This window comes from Staurois parvus, unplaced genomic scaffold (genome assembly GCF_062004578.1).
Source record: "Staurois parvus isolate SC_StPar_1 unplaced genomic scaffold, SC_StPar_1.0 ptg000387l, whole genome shotgun sequence".
Taxonomy (NCBI): domain Eukaryota; kingdom Metazoa; phylum Chordata; class Amphibia; order Anura; family Ranidae; genus Staurois; species Staurois parvus.
In genome coordinates, this window is record NW_028318183.1 from 7,463,169 (window position 1) to 7,482,422 (window position 19,254).

General features: G+C 41.1%; 1 protein-coding gene across 1 annotated transcript in view; it reads left to right on the forward strand.

Moving 5' to 3' along the window:
- POLR1D (RNA polymerase I and III subunit D) overlaps positions 1-18,752 on the forward strand; it is a 33,520-nt gene extending 14,768 nt beyond the window's left edge. Inside the window, exon 3 of the mRNA XM_089685839.1 lies at positions 18,079-18,752. Within this exon, the coding sequence (XP_089541965.1) occupies positions 18,079-18,346 (268 nt within the window). The 3' untranslated portion in view covers positions 18,347-18,752. The remainder of the gene's footprint in view (positions 1-18,078) is intronic.
- Positions 18,753-19,254: the final 502 nt, after the last annotated feature.

Consider the following 19,254-nt stretch of genomic DNA (forward strand, 5'->3'; position numbering starts at 1 on the left):
TCTCATTTATTCTCACAAGGTTTTGAAATATAGAAAAAGAAAAGAAAAAATATGTTTTTGTTTTTTTTGCTTCATTTTTCAAAAACTCGTGGCAACAAACGAGATCTGCAAAATACTCCCCATGCTTCTGATCAAATTCCTTGGGGTGTCTACTTCCCAAAACGTGGTCATTTGGGGGGGGTTTGGTGCTATCCTGGCATTTCAGGGCCTCCAAAACTGTGATAGGTAGTCAGGAAGTGTAATGAGGAAATAAAGCCCTTTAAAAGCCTGAAGGTGCTTATTGGATTTTGGGGTCCTGTACTTGGCTAGACTGCCAAAACGTCTCTTACATGTGGTACCCCCATACTCGGGAGAAGTAGTAGAATGTATTTTGGGGAGTAATTCCACATATACCCATGTCATGTGTGAGCAATAAATCATTTAAATGACAATTTTGTGTAAAAAAAAAACAACTTTTTTTGTTTGTCATTTTCCAAAAACTTGTGGTAAAAAAAATAAATTCTTTTATTGATTCAACATGCCTCTCAGAAAATAGTTTGGGGTGACTACTTTCCAAAAAGGGGTCGTTTTGGGGGGTGGGGGCATTTTATGCCCAGCATTAGAAGTTTATGCCACACATCATTCACTCTTCTAACCACCTGAAAGCCAAGCCTTTTCTGACACTTTTTTGTTCACATGAAAAAAATCAGTCTTTTTTGCTAGGAAATTAATTTAAACCCCAAACATTATATATTTTTTTAAAGCAGACACCCTAGTGAATAAAATGGTGGGTGCTGCAATTGTGTTATGTCACATAGTACTCGCGCAGTGATTTTTCAAACGCAATTTTTTTTTTAAAAATATACTTTTTTTACTTTTAATGCACAAAAATACTAAATGTTGGCCAATTATTTGGTAAAATATAAAAGATGATGGTATGCCGAGTAAATAGATACCAAGCTTTAAAACTGCACATGCCCCGTGCAATTGCGACAAACTGCATACGTTTTTAATATCCATAGGCAACGTTTTAAAAGCCTTTACAAGCTACCACTTTAGATTTACAGAGCGGGTCTAGTGTTAGAATTACTGCCCTCGATCTGACATTCGTGGCGATACCTCACATGTATGGTGCAACTGCTGTTTCCATACTGGCACAGGGTCAGTGCTCACGAACGCAGATGCACGTGTGCGCAGGGGGGCGAGGGTACTTTTTTTTTTTTTATTATTATTTTCACACTGTCCCCTTCATTTTTTTTGATCACTTTTAATGCTATCACATGGAATGCAAATATCCCCCATAATTTCAATGGGCATTGTCATATATTCTTTTTTGAGAAATCTGGGTTCTATCAGACTCTAGATATCTCCTCTGCCCTTACATTATCTAATTAAACCAAGATCAGGGTGATCAGATGCTTTCCCAATTTACAAATGGCGCTGTTTACATCCTGTGAAACTGAAGTGATGAAATGCTCGTAGCTTCCGATTTCTTAGGCTATAGAGATGATCGGCACCATTCTGGTCTCCAATAAGCAATATGGTCAGGTAGCAGAAACACCGACTGCATTCTTAGGTTGGCCCGATGGCACGGGACTGCCCAAGAAGGCCGTGGAAGTCAGTGGGGGAGAGGGGCATCGTCTTCTGCTGCTTGTAAAAGCAATCCTGCAGCTAATTAGCCACTAGGATTGCTTTTACATGAAAGCTGATCGCTGGCTGAAAAAAACGCTACCAGGATGATGCCTGCAGCTGTAGGCATCATCCTGGTATAACCATTCAAAGTCCAGTGATGTACCAGTACCTCGGTTTATGAATTTGATTCGTTCTGCAGGACATTTCATATAGCGAAGAATTCGTAAACCGAAACACTGTTTCCCATATTGAAAACCAATTAATCAGTTCAGAAGGTCAGAAAACCCGTAAACACTACTAAAATACTACATGAGTTATTTTATTAACTTGGTATTTTAGTAGTGACAACCATGTGTTAATGTTTCAGCTGTCAGCGGGGTTCCCCACTGACAGATGAATGTAAAAGAATTGCTGGTAATTAAAAAGAAAAAAAAAATTTTAATTGCAGGCAATTCACTCATCTGTCAGGTGCCAGTTTTTAAATGTAATTATCGTTTTGGTTTTTTTTTCCTTCACTATACAATAGTTCAGAAATTCAGCAGTCACTTTCCACCTCCAGCCGGAAGAGAAAGTTTCTTTTAGTTTATTTCCCCAAGTTAAAAGATACAATGTTTTCTGTCAGTTTCTTAAAAGATACAATGTTTCCTTTCAGTTTCTTAAAAGATACAAAGTATTCGTTAGCTCCAGGAAACTGACAGCTAATGTTGTGAGCTATACTGTACAAAAAAAAAAAGATGGCAATTGCATTTAAAAATCAGCACTGACATACACTTAGTATTGTGAAAAAAATTATTAAAAAATTTGTAAACCGAGGCATTATTTTCAATGGATTTTCATTCGTAAACCAAAAATTACGTTAACAGAGGCATTCGTAAACCGAGGTATTCCTGTATATGCTATGTTCTTTTTTTGTTTTGTTTTTTTTTTTTGTATGCAGCCTGAGGACTGAATGGGAAAAAAAGAGAAGAAATCTCTGCCAGAAAAAGTGTGTGGCATGCCCACCATTGGAATATACCGCCCTGCATCCACCCACTTCTAATGGTGGGCACACATTAGGTCACACTTTGCCACAAGCGCCAGTTCCAAGATTGTACAAATTTCTAAATAGTGGCACGCTTGAATAAAAATTGTCCACGTATAAGTAGTACCCCATATGGAGAAGGATGACACCAAGTCCCAAACTATCTTGCCACTGCTCCCCATGTAGTCTGTACATCTGGGGGGCTCCACGTGATTATCTTTTCCCTTGTAAATCCGAACAATACTTGTGCTCGCCACCACACCAGCTTGTACTGCACTTATGGGACTCGCCACGTCGCCAAGTCATACTGCAGTGCTGGTATTATTATAATTATTGTACAGGATTTATATAGCGCCAACAGTTTGCTCAGCGCTTTACAATATAACGGGAGACAATACAGCAACAATACAGTTCAATACAAGAGGGTTAGGAGGACCTGATCCTGGGAGCTTACAATCTAAGAGGTATGTGAAAGACCAGGATGTACTAGATCGCTGGTGTTCACCAGTTTACCAAAGGGTAGCTCGGAACTAGTACTGGCACTCTACCGACAAGTGCTAACAGAGATCAGACCTGATTCTGCCAACCTCAGTTTTGTGTGCGATGTATCAAGTGACAGTGACCTATTGACACTGCACTTGCTGGGGGAGAAGGGGGGGTAAGCGTAGGGGCTAAATGCAGGTGCCGGGACTGATCTCGCTAACGCTGCATTTTTGGGGACGCTATACTAATGTGAACGCTGGTATAGTGCTGATCTGATCAAAGATATTGATTCTTTCAGACACTATACTAGTAATGGAGGTTTATTGTGTATGAGCATGTTCCTGTGATGACTGGTGTACTGACGGGCAATCTGACGCCATCTGGGAGGGGCGTGAAAACCACAGGAGCATGAATCACGTATATATATGTGATTTTGCGCACCTGTGCTGCCCTGTAGCAGTATTTCTGCTATTGGGAGGTCAGGAAGCGGTTACATAAGCGGTTTGTGTTACGGCGCTTTGTTACTTTAACTGACAATTGCGCAGTCATGCAACGCTGCACCAAAATGAAATTGACATCTTTCTTTCCCCACAAATTGTGCTTTCTTTTGATGGCATTTGATCGCCTGTGCGTTTTTTATTTTTCGCGCTATTAAAAAAAAAATGACAATTTTGAGAAAAAAAAATATTTTGGACTTTTTGCTATAAAACATGTCCAGTAAAAAAATTTTAAAAATCAAATTTTGTCAAATTTCAGCCAAAATGTATTCTGCTACGTCTTTGCTAAAAAAAAAATCTCAATACATGTAAATTAATTGGTTTACGTGAAAGTTATAGCATTTACAAATGGCGGTATATATACTTGAATTTTTATTGTTTTTTATACTAATAATGGCGGCGATCAGCGACTTATGGCCGGACTGCGATGGACATTCTGACACCGGGGAAGAACTGACTTGGGGTCACTGACATGACCAGTGACGCCAATACAGTGATCAGTGCAAAAATAAAACCACTGACACTGTACTAATGGCACTGGAGAGGAAGGAGTTAACTTTTTTAGCCAATCAAAGGGTTAACTATGTGAGGGGAGTGTTTTACTAGTGGGGGGGGGTGTACTTCACTATTGCAAGCTGTCCCGGAAAGCTAAGCTCTGCTCTCCGGAACAGTGAGCTGGGAACTGACAGGGAGCAGAGCTGCATTGAAAACAATGCAGCTGTGCTCTCTGTCACTGTTTAATGACCGGCCGGGACCCAGTGATTGAAACCCGTGGCCGCACGCCTTGCGCGCGCCCCCTACCCGATATGCAAAATCACGTATACAGTGAAGGAAATGTGTATTTGATCCACTGCTGATTTTGAATGTTTGCCCACTCACAAAGAAACGATCAGTCTAAAAATCGAATGGTAGGTGTATTGTAACACTGAGAGACAGAATAGCAACAAAAAATTCAACAGAAATGCATGTCTAACAAGTTATGCACTGATTTGCATGTTCATGAGGGAAATAAGTATTTGATCCCCTTCACAAAACATGACTTCGTACTTGGTGGCAAATCCCTTGTTGGCAATCACAGAGGTCAGACGTTTCCTGTAGTTGGCCACTAGGTTTGCACACTTCTCAGAAGGGATTTTGGCCCACTCCTCTTGGCAGATCCTCTCCATGTTATTAAGGTTTGGTGGCTGACATTTGGCAACTCGAACTTTCTGCTCTCTCCACAGATTTTCAGTTGGATTAAGGTCTGGAGACTGGCTAGGCCACTCCAGGACCTTAATGTGCTTCTTCTTGAGCCACTCCTTTGTTGCCTTGGCTATGTGTTTTGGGTCATTGTCATGCTGGAACACCCATCCACGACCCATTTTCAATGCCCTGGCTGAGGGAAGAAGGTTCTCACCCAAGATTTGATGGTACATTGCCCCTTTGATGTGGTGCAGTTGTCCTGTCCCCTTAGCAGAAAAATACCCCCAAATACTACCACCATGTTTGACAGTTGGGATGGTGTTCTTGGGGTCATAGGCAGAATTCCTCCTCCTGCAAACACTGCAAGTTGAGTTGATGCCATAGAGCTCGATTTTGACGTTTTTCAGACGGGCCTGGACATGTGCTTTCTTGAGCAGAGGGACCTTGCGGGCACTTCAGGATTTCAATCCTTGTAGGTGTGGTGTGTTACCAATTGTTTTCTTGGTGACTGTGGTCCCAGCTGCCTGGAGATCATTGACAAGATCCTCACGTGTAGTTCTGGGATGATTCCTTACTGTTCTCATGATCATTGACACTCCACGAGGTCTTGCATGGTGCACCAGACCTAGGGAGACTGACAGTTGTTTTGTGTTTCTTCCATTTGCGCATGATTGCACCAACTGTTGTCACCTTCTCACCAAGCTGCTTGGCGATAGTTTGTTAGCCCAGTCCAGCCTTGTGTAGGTCTACAATCTTGTCCCTGACATCCTTGGACAGCAGCTCTTTGGTCTTTGCCATGGTGGAGAGTTTGGAATCTGATTGTTTGATTGCTCCTGTGGACAGGTGTCTTTTTTACAGGTAACAAAATGAGATTAGCAGCACTCCCTTTTAAGAGACTGCTTCTAATCTTAGCTTGTTACCTGTATGGAAGACACCTGGTAGCCAGAAATCCTGCTGAATGATAGGGGATCAAATACTTATTTCCCTCATGAACATGCAAATCCGTGCATAATTTGTTAGACAAGCATTTCTTTTGAATTTTTTGTTGCTATTCTGTCTCTCAGTGTTACAATACACCTACCATTCAATTTTTAGACTGATCATTTCTTTGTGAGTGGGCAAACATTCAAAATCAACAGGGGATCAAATACTTATTTCCTTCACTGTATATACGTGATTTTGCGCAGCGGTGTACTGTGGCTGGTCGGCAACCGGTTAAAGAGGTTTTCAGGGATCGTCTAAAGGTGGATAGATTAGGAGACAGCCAGACAGATTGGGGTAGGGAGTTCCATAGGATGGGAGAAGCTCAGGAGAAGTCCTGGAGGCGAGCATGGGAGGAGGTGACATGGGAACTAGAGAACAGAAGGTCTTGACAGGATCGAAGAGAGCAGTTTGGTTGATATTTTGAGATCAGGTTGGTGATGTAGCTGGGGACAGAGTTGTGGATGGCTTTGTAAGTTGTTGTTAGCATTTTGAAAGTTATTTGTTCAGCGAGTGGAAGCCAGTGGGATTGGCAGAGAGGGGTAGCAGACACTACGGTTGGTAAGGTGGATGAGCCTGGCAGCAATATTCATGATGGACTGAAGGGGGGATAGCCTATGTAAAGATAAGCCAATGAAGAGGGAGTTGCAGTAGTCGAGGCAAGAGATGACCATGGAGTGAATTAGGAGCTTTGTGGTGTCATTGGTTAAAAAGGGGCGTATTCTGGAGATGTTACGGAGGTTGAGGCGGCATGGTTTGGACAGGGATTGGATGTGGGCCTGAAAGGATAGTTCAGAATCCAGGATTACTCTAGCACTCTAGCATACAGGGATGGGTTGATAGTGGTGCTATTGATCCTGACCGAGAAATCAGGGGAAGAGGCACGTGGGGGAGGAAATATGAGCTCAGTTTTGGATAGATTGAGTTTTAAGAAGTGGTGTGACTATTGTATTGTAACTGTGCTGTCTCCAAGTGCTGTGCAAACTGTTGGCACTTTATAAAGTTTATATAATAATAATAATAATAATAATAGTAATTAACAGCATAGAAACATCCACAGGTTGTTTACATTAGAGGGCTGGCAGGCTGTCAAGATCTCTCCAGTACCTATGTTCTGCATGTTGAAAATTCATTTCTTCACAATATTTAATGCTACAGAGATGAATCAAGGCTTGTTTTTAATTTTCTTTTACAGTTTGTCCAGAATCTGTAAATAGTTTAGTCGAGTGTGGACACAGGTTCATCTTAAGGCCCCTTTTCTGTTTGTCTGTTTTTCATCCATCTGTTGATAATTTTTTCATCTGCTTCCATTAAGGTCTACTTGTTAAAATGGAACAAGTCTGCATTTTTGTTCCATTTAAAAAAACAGAAGTGGATGAAAAACATATGTACATGGATGAAAAACGGATGTCAGCGGACCAGAACTAAACAGAAGATGGAAGATAACTGATGTAAACTGCATCCATTTTTTCTTAGCAAAAACATAACTGAACGGATGATTTGCAGGAGCTATTCTAGAATACAGTGCCTTGAAAAAGTATTCATACCCCTTGAAATTTTCCACATTTTGTCATGTTACAACCAAAAACGTAAATGTATCTTCTTGGGATTTTGTGTGACAGACCAACACAAAGTGGCACATAATTGTGAAGTGGAAGGAAAAGTTAAATGGTTTTCAAATTGCTTAACAAATATCTTAAAAGTGTGGTGTGCATTTGTATTCAGCCCCCCTGAGTAGAACCACCTTTCGCTGCAATTGCAGCTGCAAGTCTTTTTGGGGATGTCTCTACCAGCTTTGCACATCTAGAGAGTGAAATGTTTGCCCATTCTTCTTTGCAAAATATTTCAAGCTCTGTCAGATTGGATGGAGAGTGTCTGTGAACAGCAATTTTGAAGTCTTGCCACAGATTCTCAATTGGATTTAGGTCTGGACTTTGACTGGGCCATTCTAACACATGAATATGCTTTGACCTAAACCAGTGGTTCTTAACCTTGTTGGAGGTACTGAACCCCACCAGTTTCATATGCGCATTCACCGAACCCTTCTTAATTGGAAAAATAAAATATGATTTTTAAAATTCAAAACATAGGTATATATTTATACATAGGTGCACAATATGAACAAAACCGTTAAGAACAAAACCATTAAAACATGATTTTCACACAAAAACATAATAATGGATATTTACTGCACGAATCATATGAGTCGGGTGTGGGTCTTCACCTCTGCCGAACCCGCGAGACTGACTTACTGAACCCCTGGGGTTCGATCGAACCCAGGTTAAGAACCACTGTTTTATAGTAATTCATCCCCCATATAGTAATTCATCCCCCATATAGTAATTCATCCCTCCTATAGTAATTCATCCCCCATATAGTAATTCATCCCCCATAGTAATTCATCCCCCATAGTAATTCATCCCCCATATAGTAATTCATTCCCCATATAGTAATTCATTCCCCATATAGTAATTCATCCCCCATATAGTAATTCATCCCCCATATAGTAATTCATCCCACTATAGTAATTCATCCCCACTATAGTAATTCATCTCCCATATAGTAATTCATCCCCCATATAGTAATTCATCCCCCATATAGTAATTCATCCCCCATATAGTAATTCATCCCCCATATAGTAATTCATCCCCCATATAGTAATTCATCCCCCATATAGTAATTCATCCCCCATATAGTAATTCATCCCCCATATAGTAATTCATCCCCCATATAGTAATTCATCCCCCATATGGTAATTCATCCCCCATAGTAATTCATCCCCCATATAGTAATTCATCCCCCATATAGTAATTCATCCCCCATAGTAATACATCCCCCATATGGTAATTCATCCCCCATATGGTAATTCATCCCCCATAGTAATTCATCCCCCATATGGTAATTCATCCCCCATAGTAATTCATCCCCCATATAGTAATTCATCCCCCATATAGTAATTCATCCCCCATAGTAATTCATCCCCCATATAGTAATTCATCCCCCATATAGTAATTCATCCCCATAGTAATACATCCTTCATATAGTAATTCATCCCCCATAGTAATTCATCCCCCATAGTAATTCATCCCCCCTATAGTAATTCATCCCCCATATTAATTCATCCCTTATATAGTAATTCATCCCCCATATAGTAATTCATCCCCCCTATAGTAATTCATCCCCCATATTAATTCATCCCTCATATAGTAGTAGTAAGTAAGTAGCAAGTAGTAAGCCAAGTCCCCCCTGTGTCAGTTCACTTACCTTTGCTCCGCGCGTTCCTCTCGCCGTATTCCCGTGCCGTTCCGGTCTTCAGGGCGGACTGTGAGAGGAGCCTAGCTCCTCTCACGTTCGTCACGCTGCCCCGCCTACACACATCCTGACAGTCAATCACTGGCTATCAGGATGTGAGTGGCAGCGAGACTGGCCAATCATTGCATTTGAGCGCGCTGCCCTGGCTGTTTTTTTTTTTGGATCACGCTGCAGAGTCCCTGCCGCCCGAGAGGAGGGAGGGGAGTGGGCGCCCGGCACACAAGAGCCGCATTAAAGCGTGTAAAGAGCCGCATGTGGCTCGCGAGCCACGGCTTGCCGACCACTGGGCTAAGCGATGTTGCGTGACCACCTGCAGCCAATGATGGACAAGCGGGGCATGTCATCACGAATCATATGAGTCGGGTGTGGGTCTTCACCTCCGCCGAACCCGCGAGACTGACTCACCGAACCCCTGGGGTTCGATCGAACCCAGGTTAAGAACCACTGGTCTAAACCATTCCATTGTAGCTCTGGCTGTATGTTTAGGGTCATTGTCCTGCTAGAAGGTGAACCTCCGCGACAGTCTCAAGTCTTTGCACACTCTAACAGGCTTTCTTTTACAATTGCCCTGTATTTGTCTCCATCCATCTTCCCATCAACTCTGACCAGCTTCCCTGTCCCTGAAGAAAAGGATCCCCACAACATGATGCTGCCACCACCATGTTTCATGTTTAAATTACATACAGGTGGACTCCTGTACTTCTTTCCTAATTAGGTGACTTCTGAAGGCAATTGGTTCCATTAGATTTTAGTTAGGGGTATCAGACTAAAGGGGTCGGAATACAAATGCACAATATTTATCATTTTCCTTCCACTTCACAATCATGTGCTGTTTTGTGTTGGTCTATTACATAAAATCCCAATAAAATACATTTGATTTTGGTTGTAACATGACAAAATGTTGAAAATTTCAAAGGGTATGAATATTTTTTCAAGGCACTGTAACTCTTACCAAAAGCTAGGATTGTTAAAGCCCCAAGGGAACCCTGTGCACATAGCTCTTGTCTATGTAAAATTGGTGAAGTGGTTTGAATGCCATTTATATTACTTTTAATGCTGACTGTATGTCCACTCCGGACAGTAGACCAAATTATGGGTGTTCTTATGGGGGGGGAGGGGTACATGTAGCAGAGAAGCCACAGCCTATTCCCAATCCTCATGTTCTCTTTTCCATGTATCTCTGTGTAGTTGGCAGCTTGTTTTGTGTCAGTGACAGGAGAGTCGTGCTGGCATTCACAAAAACCCAAGCCAAAAACAGCACACGATGGCAGATACTTCACATTTTCCTCTCAGGCAACTGTAGTACCTACCAGCATTTTGTCAACACGCGGTGGTGCTCCCCAGCCGCTGTCATTCACACAACACAAGCCACCAACTACTACTGTAGTAATCTCCTGAGAACTAGCTGACAACTGTGGACCCAGTCTTTTGACAGAAGCAGAGGAGTAATAGCTCCAGAATAGAGAGGGGGCTGTGGGAGGTTGCAGGCTTAGCCTTTCATTTGTACAGAGTAGAGGAGGCAAAGAATGCATGCAAGGAGTGCTGCAGATATCCTGTCTGCAGCATTCAGAGGAGGTGGGGCTGTGCTGTCTCTGTGTGCCTTGTGACTGCACCGCCTCCATCTCCTCTGTGCAGTTAGTCAGAAGCTGCTCTCCTTTGTTCAGCATTGTTGGATAGCAATGGGAGGAGCTTGCTGTCTGACAACACTGCTAAGAAACCACAGCACCCACCCTGGAGTGGGTATAAGCTGTATACTTGATGCGCCCAAGATTCCCTTTGTGGGATTAATTCTGTGCACGGTATTAATAATATGTGCGTTGGGACTGACGTGTTTTGTGTTGTGCCCAAAATAAGGACTTTAAAAAGAAACCAATTCAGTAACAATTTTAACAGATTTAACAAGCCTTATTAACTTTTGGTAAGGCTTCGTCTTTAACCACTTCCATACCGGGCACTTTTACCCCCTTCCTGCCCAGGCCATTTTTCAGGTTTCAGCACTCTCACACTTTGAATGACAATTGCGCAGTCATACAACATTGTACCCAAACTAAAATTTTATCATTTTCTTCTCACAACTAGAACTTTCTTTTGGTGGTATTTAATTGCCACTGGGGTTTTTATTTTTGCTAAATTAACAAAAAAAGACTGAAAATTTTGAAAAAAAACCCCACATTTTTCTTTGTTTCTGTTATAAAAGTTTGCAAATAAATAATTGTTCTTCATAAATTTAGGCCAAGATGTATTCTGCTACATTTCTTTGGTGAAAATAACCCAAATCAGTATTTATTATTTAGTCTGTAGGACAGGTATAGAGTTCACAAACTATGGGATATATCTGAAAATTGATGAATCCTGAAGTACTTGAGGTCCAAGAATGTCAGAACAGTACAGATATCCCCCAAATGACCACTTTTTGCAAAGTACACAGTCCGACATATTTCATAAGAGGCATGGTGAGTTTGTTGAAGTTGTAACTTTTTTGTCATAATTTTTCGGAAAATGAAAAAATTAAAAAAATTATTTTCACTATTTTTTTTTTACATACTGTCACCAGTGCAGTACAGCGTCATATAACTGGCATGGCGGTGATCAGGGATACTGACTGGTGACAGTACGAAAAAAAAAAATTGATAATTTTTTTTAAAAAATTTTTTTATTAGTTTTAATTTTTTATTAAATTTTTTTCTCTTTTTAAGATTTTTTTTTCATATTTCACTATGACCAAAGTAGTATAATGTTACCATAGTAACACTGTGGGGAAGTGATCAGTATTTTTTTTTTTACACAATTTGCTTATAGCAAAGAATTACTTTGCTATAAGCAAGCATTTACCTGAATGACATCGATTCATTCGGGATTTTTTTTTTTTTGTGCTCAGCTGTGATTTGGCCATGGCTAATCACATGACACAGATGGGCTGTGATTGGCCCAGCTTGTGCATGTGATTGCTGTGACCATTCACAGCTAGACACACTTGTATATAATGAATGGCATGAAAGGAAGCCATCCATTGTATACAACTGTCATGTGACCTGCTGTGATTGGTCACAGCAGGTCACATGGTACTAGCAACGGGGTCGGTAAACAGATCTGTCATCGGCCGTGTCCGAGGTACATGGTCGGTGACAGATCGTGCTGCAGAGCAGCCCTGCGGGCAGGCACACTAAACATGCCTGAAAGGACGCCATATGGTGTCCACCCGAAGGAATGAGCTATAGCCAAATGGCTAATGGTTAATGTCCAGCTTCAGACAAAGTTTTGTGAATAGAATGTAGAAGGGTAGATCCACTCGTACGTTGGTATGACTGTCTGTGTCTCTCTTGGAAAAAAAAGCGTCTCTCTTCTGGTGTGGTCACTGGGACTGGAAGTGAGAAGAATCTTTCCAAGCGAGATGCAAATGGCAATAAAAACATTTTTTCTGAAAGTAAAATAGAGAAAGGTTAGAGCCTCCTTCAGGGCTTTTATTACTGTCTTTGTCATAGGGGGAGATTCTTCATGTTTACCGTGTGAAGTCAAGGGAAATCTCCCCAAATGGTACTTGGGCAGTAATGAGACATTTAAAGTGATTGTTTTACAAGGTGAGGGTTTACAATCTATTCATTTTAAAATAAAAATTAAAGGAAAAACATTTGTGTATAGATATAAAAACATAAAAAATGTTTCTCTTTTTTTTTAAAGTGATCCCATTCCCTCTGTTCTCAGGTGCAAAAGAGCTGGAGGAGTAGAAACAGAAGTGCACTGATCTTCCCAGTGAATTGGTGTGCAGGGGGAGCTTCTCAACAAAAGTTTGATCATTGGAGGAGAGCTCAATGAGGGATTTCATACAAAGGAAGCAATACAAAGAGAACAGGATACTTTTTCATACAAGTACATAGTACAGCAGGAACGTATCAGGAATATTAAATGACGGGTTTACTTATTCTTTAAGACCTTGTTTACACTTGCATTTGAGGGACATTTAAGACCCTATGGTTGATCACCCCCCCTTTGCTGCTGAAGTAGCAGCCAGGGGTGTACACATGCATTGCAAACATGGTTGTCCAGTCTTAGGCTGTTGCAACACAGTTGTCTGGTATTTAGGGGGTAAAACAGGCAGTGAGGAGGCGATATGGTGCCTCCCCACCGCCTGTCTATTGCTGTCTGAAGTGCAATCAGAACGCAAATCATGCATTATACAGCAAAAGCAAGTATAAATTGGTCCTAATGGTTGTTTAAAGTGACAGTTCATGCTTAGAGACCTGGCCACAGGCACAAACAAAATCTTGTTGGCTGTTGGATTGTTCTTCATGTCCAACCACAATGTGGTGTCTATGCCTGGGTTAGTTAGGGACTTAAAGTAAGCCTTGGTTCTCTTGAGATAGAGAGTACATGGCTGAATGGTCTAGTCCTCAAACAAGGGAGCTGGTTAGCATGAAAACTTGAAAGTGTATAGACAACACAAATGAGAACCATAACCAATCTATAAAACAAAGTATGTTGCCTTTTCACCATGATATTTCAATTTTTCCTCCTGTTTTCATTTCTCTCTTACTACGTTTTCATCCTTTACCCACTTATCTCGACTACTGCATTCCCCATCCTGACTCCTTGGGGGAAATTTACTAAATCGGGTGCACTTGTGCTTAGTAACCCATCAGCTTCTAACCTCAATTGTTCAATAAGGCTAGGTTCACATCACTGCGGGTGGTGCCTCTGTGGATCCGCAGGAAAATCCGTGCAGCCGCACCACCCGCGCGGAGGAATGCTGACCCACGGGCTACCCACGCAGCCCGCACTGGAAAGCGCAACCGTACTGGGAACCGAGGTTCCTGTGTGGACTGCAGTTTCCAAAGAAGTGCAGGGACTTCTTCCCTGAGTGTCACGGGCACGGGAGTCCATTCAAATGAATGGGCTCTCGTGCCTGTGCAAAACGCGGCCTGCATGACCGCATATATGTGAACCAGGGCTTACACTTTGGCAATAAAACCTGGAAGGTGATTGGTTTCTATGCACCAGATTTTGCACTCCCAGGCTTTAGTAAATAACCCCCATAACCTCTTCTCTCTTAAAAAAAAGCTCTAAACCTAGAAGAGATGCTCTGTACATCATTTCACTTGCTTTCTTACATTTCTCAAGATTGAACTCAAGAGATGTCACATGTCTGAACGATGTACAAATTTTGCGAAATAGCTGCTAACAGTCAATATACTACCTTATTACAAAATCCGAATACATGATATATCTGCCCTGTTCCCACTGTTTTAGAAGGTGAAATACAAACTTGTATGGGGAACCTCTTTACAACCAAGTCAAATGTTTCAATAGTTTCCTTATAACCTACGTTCTATGATACTTACCACAGTTATTTAATTACAGTTTTCAATTTTGTTTCTTCTGCTTGAGGAAAAACATATGCAGCTGATTTCTTGTTATGCATTTTTCTTATAATATGGAAATATTGAAATTGTATAGAGGACCAGGTAGCCAGCAGAAGAACATGATAAAATTGTTGAAAGGTGAGGAAGCTGCAGAGGATAAAGAGAATGAAAGATTGTGGCAAGGGTTTGCTAAATGTATGTAATTATAGATAATTAATAGGTATGGTACTATAAAAAAAGTGTTACACAGGGTGATGAACACACAAAGCAGTTGAATCTAAAGTTAGGAGCACACAGTCTTTGTCCTCACAGGGAGTGAGTGGAGTGGTTCTGTGGAATCAATACAGGCCTATGACTGTGTGCCAGACAGGAGTAGTCAGAAGACATGCTATTTGCACTACAGTGTCCTTGTATAGTACTTATTTACTTTATTAACTTGATTTAGAAAATGTCTGTGGGAATATATTTGCAGATAATCAGACTGTATAAACTACATTTTTTTTTTCACAAGGCTCTTCACTAGTAGCTATAGACCTTGATAGTAGGCACATAGTGGTATTTGCCCATCCAGGCTTACACCTAAATACAAAGTTGAAATACATTTCTGTGTGTTTTCTTTCTTACAGACTTATAATTCTGTTAAGGTGGTGTTGTGATCCAGACATGCCTGTATTAGAACTCAGCAAAATCCTGGACGTCAAGGGGTTTATTTACTAAAGCTGGAGAGTCCAAAATCAGACTCCCTTCTGCATAGAAACCAATCAGCTTCCAGGTTTCATTGCCAAAGCTTCATTGAACAAGCTGAGGTTAGAAGCTGATTGGTTTCTATGCAGAAGGGAGTCTGATTTTGGACTCTCCAGCTTTAGTAAATAAACCCCCAAGTGTCACCCACCAGGGCAGCTTAGTTAAGGATTCAACCCCACACCCCCATCCCATCACCAGCCAGCAGCACATTTATTAAGTCATTGATTTGATCTCCCTTTTAATAATCATTTTCCTGGTTTGATTGCACTGTGCAAAGGGATAGTGCCCTGACTCCCTCTCTCTGAGCCCTTGTATTGTCTTAAAGCTAAACTTTTTAAAGTATGAAACCTACTGAAAAACATGTGAATCTGTGCCAGGAGGGTGACACTACATTATCTCCTGAAGTTATGGAATACAATGGTGTCATCTTCTTGTCCCAGCCAGCTGATTGGACAGTGGGAGCAACAGTAGATCCTACTTGATTAGTACTGGTGGGTGTACCTATGTGTGTTGCTGTACTGGGGGTTACAGGAAGCTGACTACGGAAGTTGGGTACTATGCAGTTTGTTATACAGTCATGGCCGAAATTGTTGGCACCCTTGATATTTTTCCTGAAAATCAAGTATTTCACACAAAAAAGGTATTGCATTAACACATGTTTTGCTATACACATGTTTATTCCCTTTGTATGTATTGGAACAAATATAAAACAGAGGCAGAAAAGCAAATATGACATAATGTCACACAAAACCCCAAAAATGGGCTGGACAAAAGTATTGGCACCCTTAACTTAATATTTGGTTGCACACCCTTTGGAAAACATAACTGAAATCAGTCGCTTCCTATAACCATCAATAAGCTTCTGACACCTCTCACCCGGAATTTTGGACCACTCTTCCTTTGCAAACAGCTCCAGGTCTCTCTTATTGGAAGGACACCTTTTCCCAACAGCAATTTTAAGATCTCTCCACAGGTGTTCAATGGGATTTAGATCTGGGCTCATTGCTGGCCACTTCAGAACTCTCCAGCGCTTCTTTGCCATCCATTTCTGAGTGCTTTTTGACGTATGTTTGGGGTCATTGTCCTGCTGGAAGACCCAGGATCTTGGACGCAAACCCAGCTTTCTGACACTGGGCCCTACAGTGCGACCCAAAATCCTTTGGTAATCCTCAGATTTCATGATGCCTTGCACACAGTCAAGGCACCCAGTGCCAGAGGCAGCAAAACAACCCCAAAACATCATTGAACCTCCACCATATTTTACCGTAGGTACTGTGTTTTGTTCTTTGTAGGCCTCATTCCGTTTTCGGTAAACAGTAGAATGATGTGCTTTACCGAAAAGCTCTATCTTGGTCTCATCTGTCCACAAGACGTTTTCCCAGAAGGCTTTTGGCTTACTCAAGTACATTTTGGCAAACTGTAGTCTTGCTTTTTTATGTCTCTGTGTCAGCAGTGGGGTCCTCCTGGGTCTCCTGCCATAGCGTTTCATTTCATTTAAATGTCGACGGATAGTTCGCGCTGACACTGATGCTCCCTGAGCCTGCAGGACAGCTTGAATGTCTTTGGAACATGTTTGGGGCTGCTTATCCACCATCCGGACTATTCTGCGTTGCAATCTTTCATCAATTTTCCTCATCCGTCCACGACCAGGGAGATTAGCTACAGTGCCATGGGTTGCAAACTTCTTGATAATGTTGCGCACTGTGGACAAAGGCAAATCTAGTTCTCTGGAGATGGACTTGTAACCTTGAGATTGTTGATATTTTGCCACAATTTTGGTTCTCAGGTCCTCAGACAGTTCTCGTCTCCTCTTTCTGTTGTCCATGCTTAGTGTGGCACAGACAGACACACAATGCAAAGGTTAAGTGAACGTCTCTCCTTTTTATCTGCTTTCAGGTGTGATTTCTATATTGCCCACACCTGTTACTTGCCCCAGGTGAGTTTACAGGAGCATCACATGCTTGTAACATTCTTATTTATCCGCAGTTGTGAAAGGGTGCCAATACTTTTGTCCAGCCCATTTTTGGAGGTTTGTGTGACATTATGTCGAATTTGCTTTCTTTCCTCCCTTTTTTTGTTTTGTCCCAATACACACAAAGGGAATAAACATGTGTATAGCAAAACATGTGTTAATGCAATACGTTTCGTGAGAAATACATGATTTCCTGGAGAAATATCAAGGGTGCCAACAATTTCGGCCATGACTGTAAATGTTTTAACATTTTAATGAATACATAACTGGATTGAAGGAAACCTACTCCTGAATGAAACAATTAGGTGCTATTGCTGATCTCTCCTTCTGAAAATGCAAATTGCTTGTCTATCCTGCCTAGGATTGCTTGTCTATCCTGCCTAGGATTGCTTGTCTATTCTGCCTAGGCCAGTAATCTGACGTAGAAGTATGCAGATTAGGAATTTGACTTACTCTGACATCCTTTGCTTCATACGTCCAGTGAACTGCCTTACTAGGAATTAGTATTTTCAGGATAGGTCAGCAATAGCATATTTCTATCAGTACAGGGTTAAATGAACCCTATCAGCTGAAAAAGGGTCAGTCCACCAAAGATTGGTTCAGTCTTTGGTACATGTTGCAGAGTAAACCACTGACAACCTTCTGGATGTGGTGGGGAAACCATATGCATTTCAAAATATTTATTTATATGCATAATATGATATATTTTATTTTATGCTTATTATCCACAAATATTTTAAAACAAATGTGATATTAGAGAGAGTACAATATTCAAGTAATTTGCAATTTCAAAAAGTGTTTGCTTTTTTTCAGTATTCTCAAAATGCACACTAGGTGGCGCACAAGACAAGCTCATTGCTATTTCCTTTTGAAGGTTTAAGAAAATGTCTTTACATCTCCTATAATTGTGCTCCACAGGATGAAGTGTCCTCTAGCCAGCACCAACAAACGTTTTCTGATCAACACCATTAAGAACACCCTGCCGTCAGACAGGGAGAAGCACAGCAGGAAAGCGCACAATGAGAAGGATAGCAGGGATCGAAGCCAGGAAAGGAGGTATTCAAGAAAGCACAGTACACATCCGTATAAGAGGAGCGAGGAGTCCAAAAAGGAAAAAAGCAGATCTCCATCTTCAAGCAAGAGCACAAACCATTCACACTCCAAGGGTGACCATAAGAGGAGATAGCCATAAAGACTTTAAAGCAATAAGGCTGTAACTGTTACTTTAGTCGTTTGCAATAAACAAGGTGTTCATATCTGGTTCTCACCCTGACGATGACTGTTAATGTTTTTACAAACACAATAGGAACAATATTTTCCTATGAAAATGTAAAGTGAAACTCCACCCAAAAAAAAGTTAACATGGATTGGGGAGATTATAAATTATTTTTTTTTCTTTTGTGTTATGTTAGCCTTGTCTCTCTCCTTTGAAAGATATATTTATAAAGTCTCTAGGCTTTGAACCCTTGATACCTTTGGGAAAAAAAAGGTTTTGAAAATGTTTCTATGAAAATGGCTTAATAACACATCCTGTTATAAAATGCAGTCGTAATAAAAGAGTTTTCATCAGTTAAACTGAAAAATATAAGAAATATTTTCAGTGTAGTGTTTTTCTTGTATTATTGTGCCTTATTTAGATCATTTAAAAAAATGTATCTATCTATGTGTGTGAGATAGATAGATAGATCTCACCCCTTTTTAACTAATGAAACTACCAAACTATTCATTGACTCCCTTGTTATCTCTTGCCTTGACTATTGCAACTCCCTTCTCACAGGCCTACCTCTCTATAGACTATCCCTTCTTCAGTCTAATATGAATGCTGCTGCCAGACCCATCTATCTTACCTATTGCTCAGTACCTGCCACCCCTCTCTCCCAGTCCCTCCACTGGCTTCTGATTGCACTGTGAATTAAATTCAGCAACATACAAAGCTAATCACAACTCTGTCCTAAGCTTCATCACCAAATTTGTCTCCAAATATCACCCAAACCATCCTCTCTGCTCTTCTCAAGACCCCCTGCTCTCAAGCTCCCTTATCTCCTCCTCCCATGCTTGTCTCCAGGACTTCTCCAGAGCCTCTCTCATCTTCTG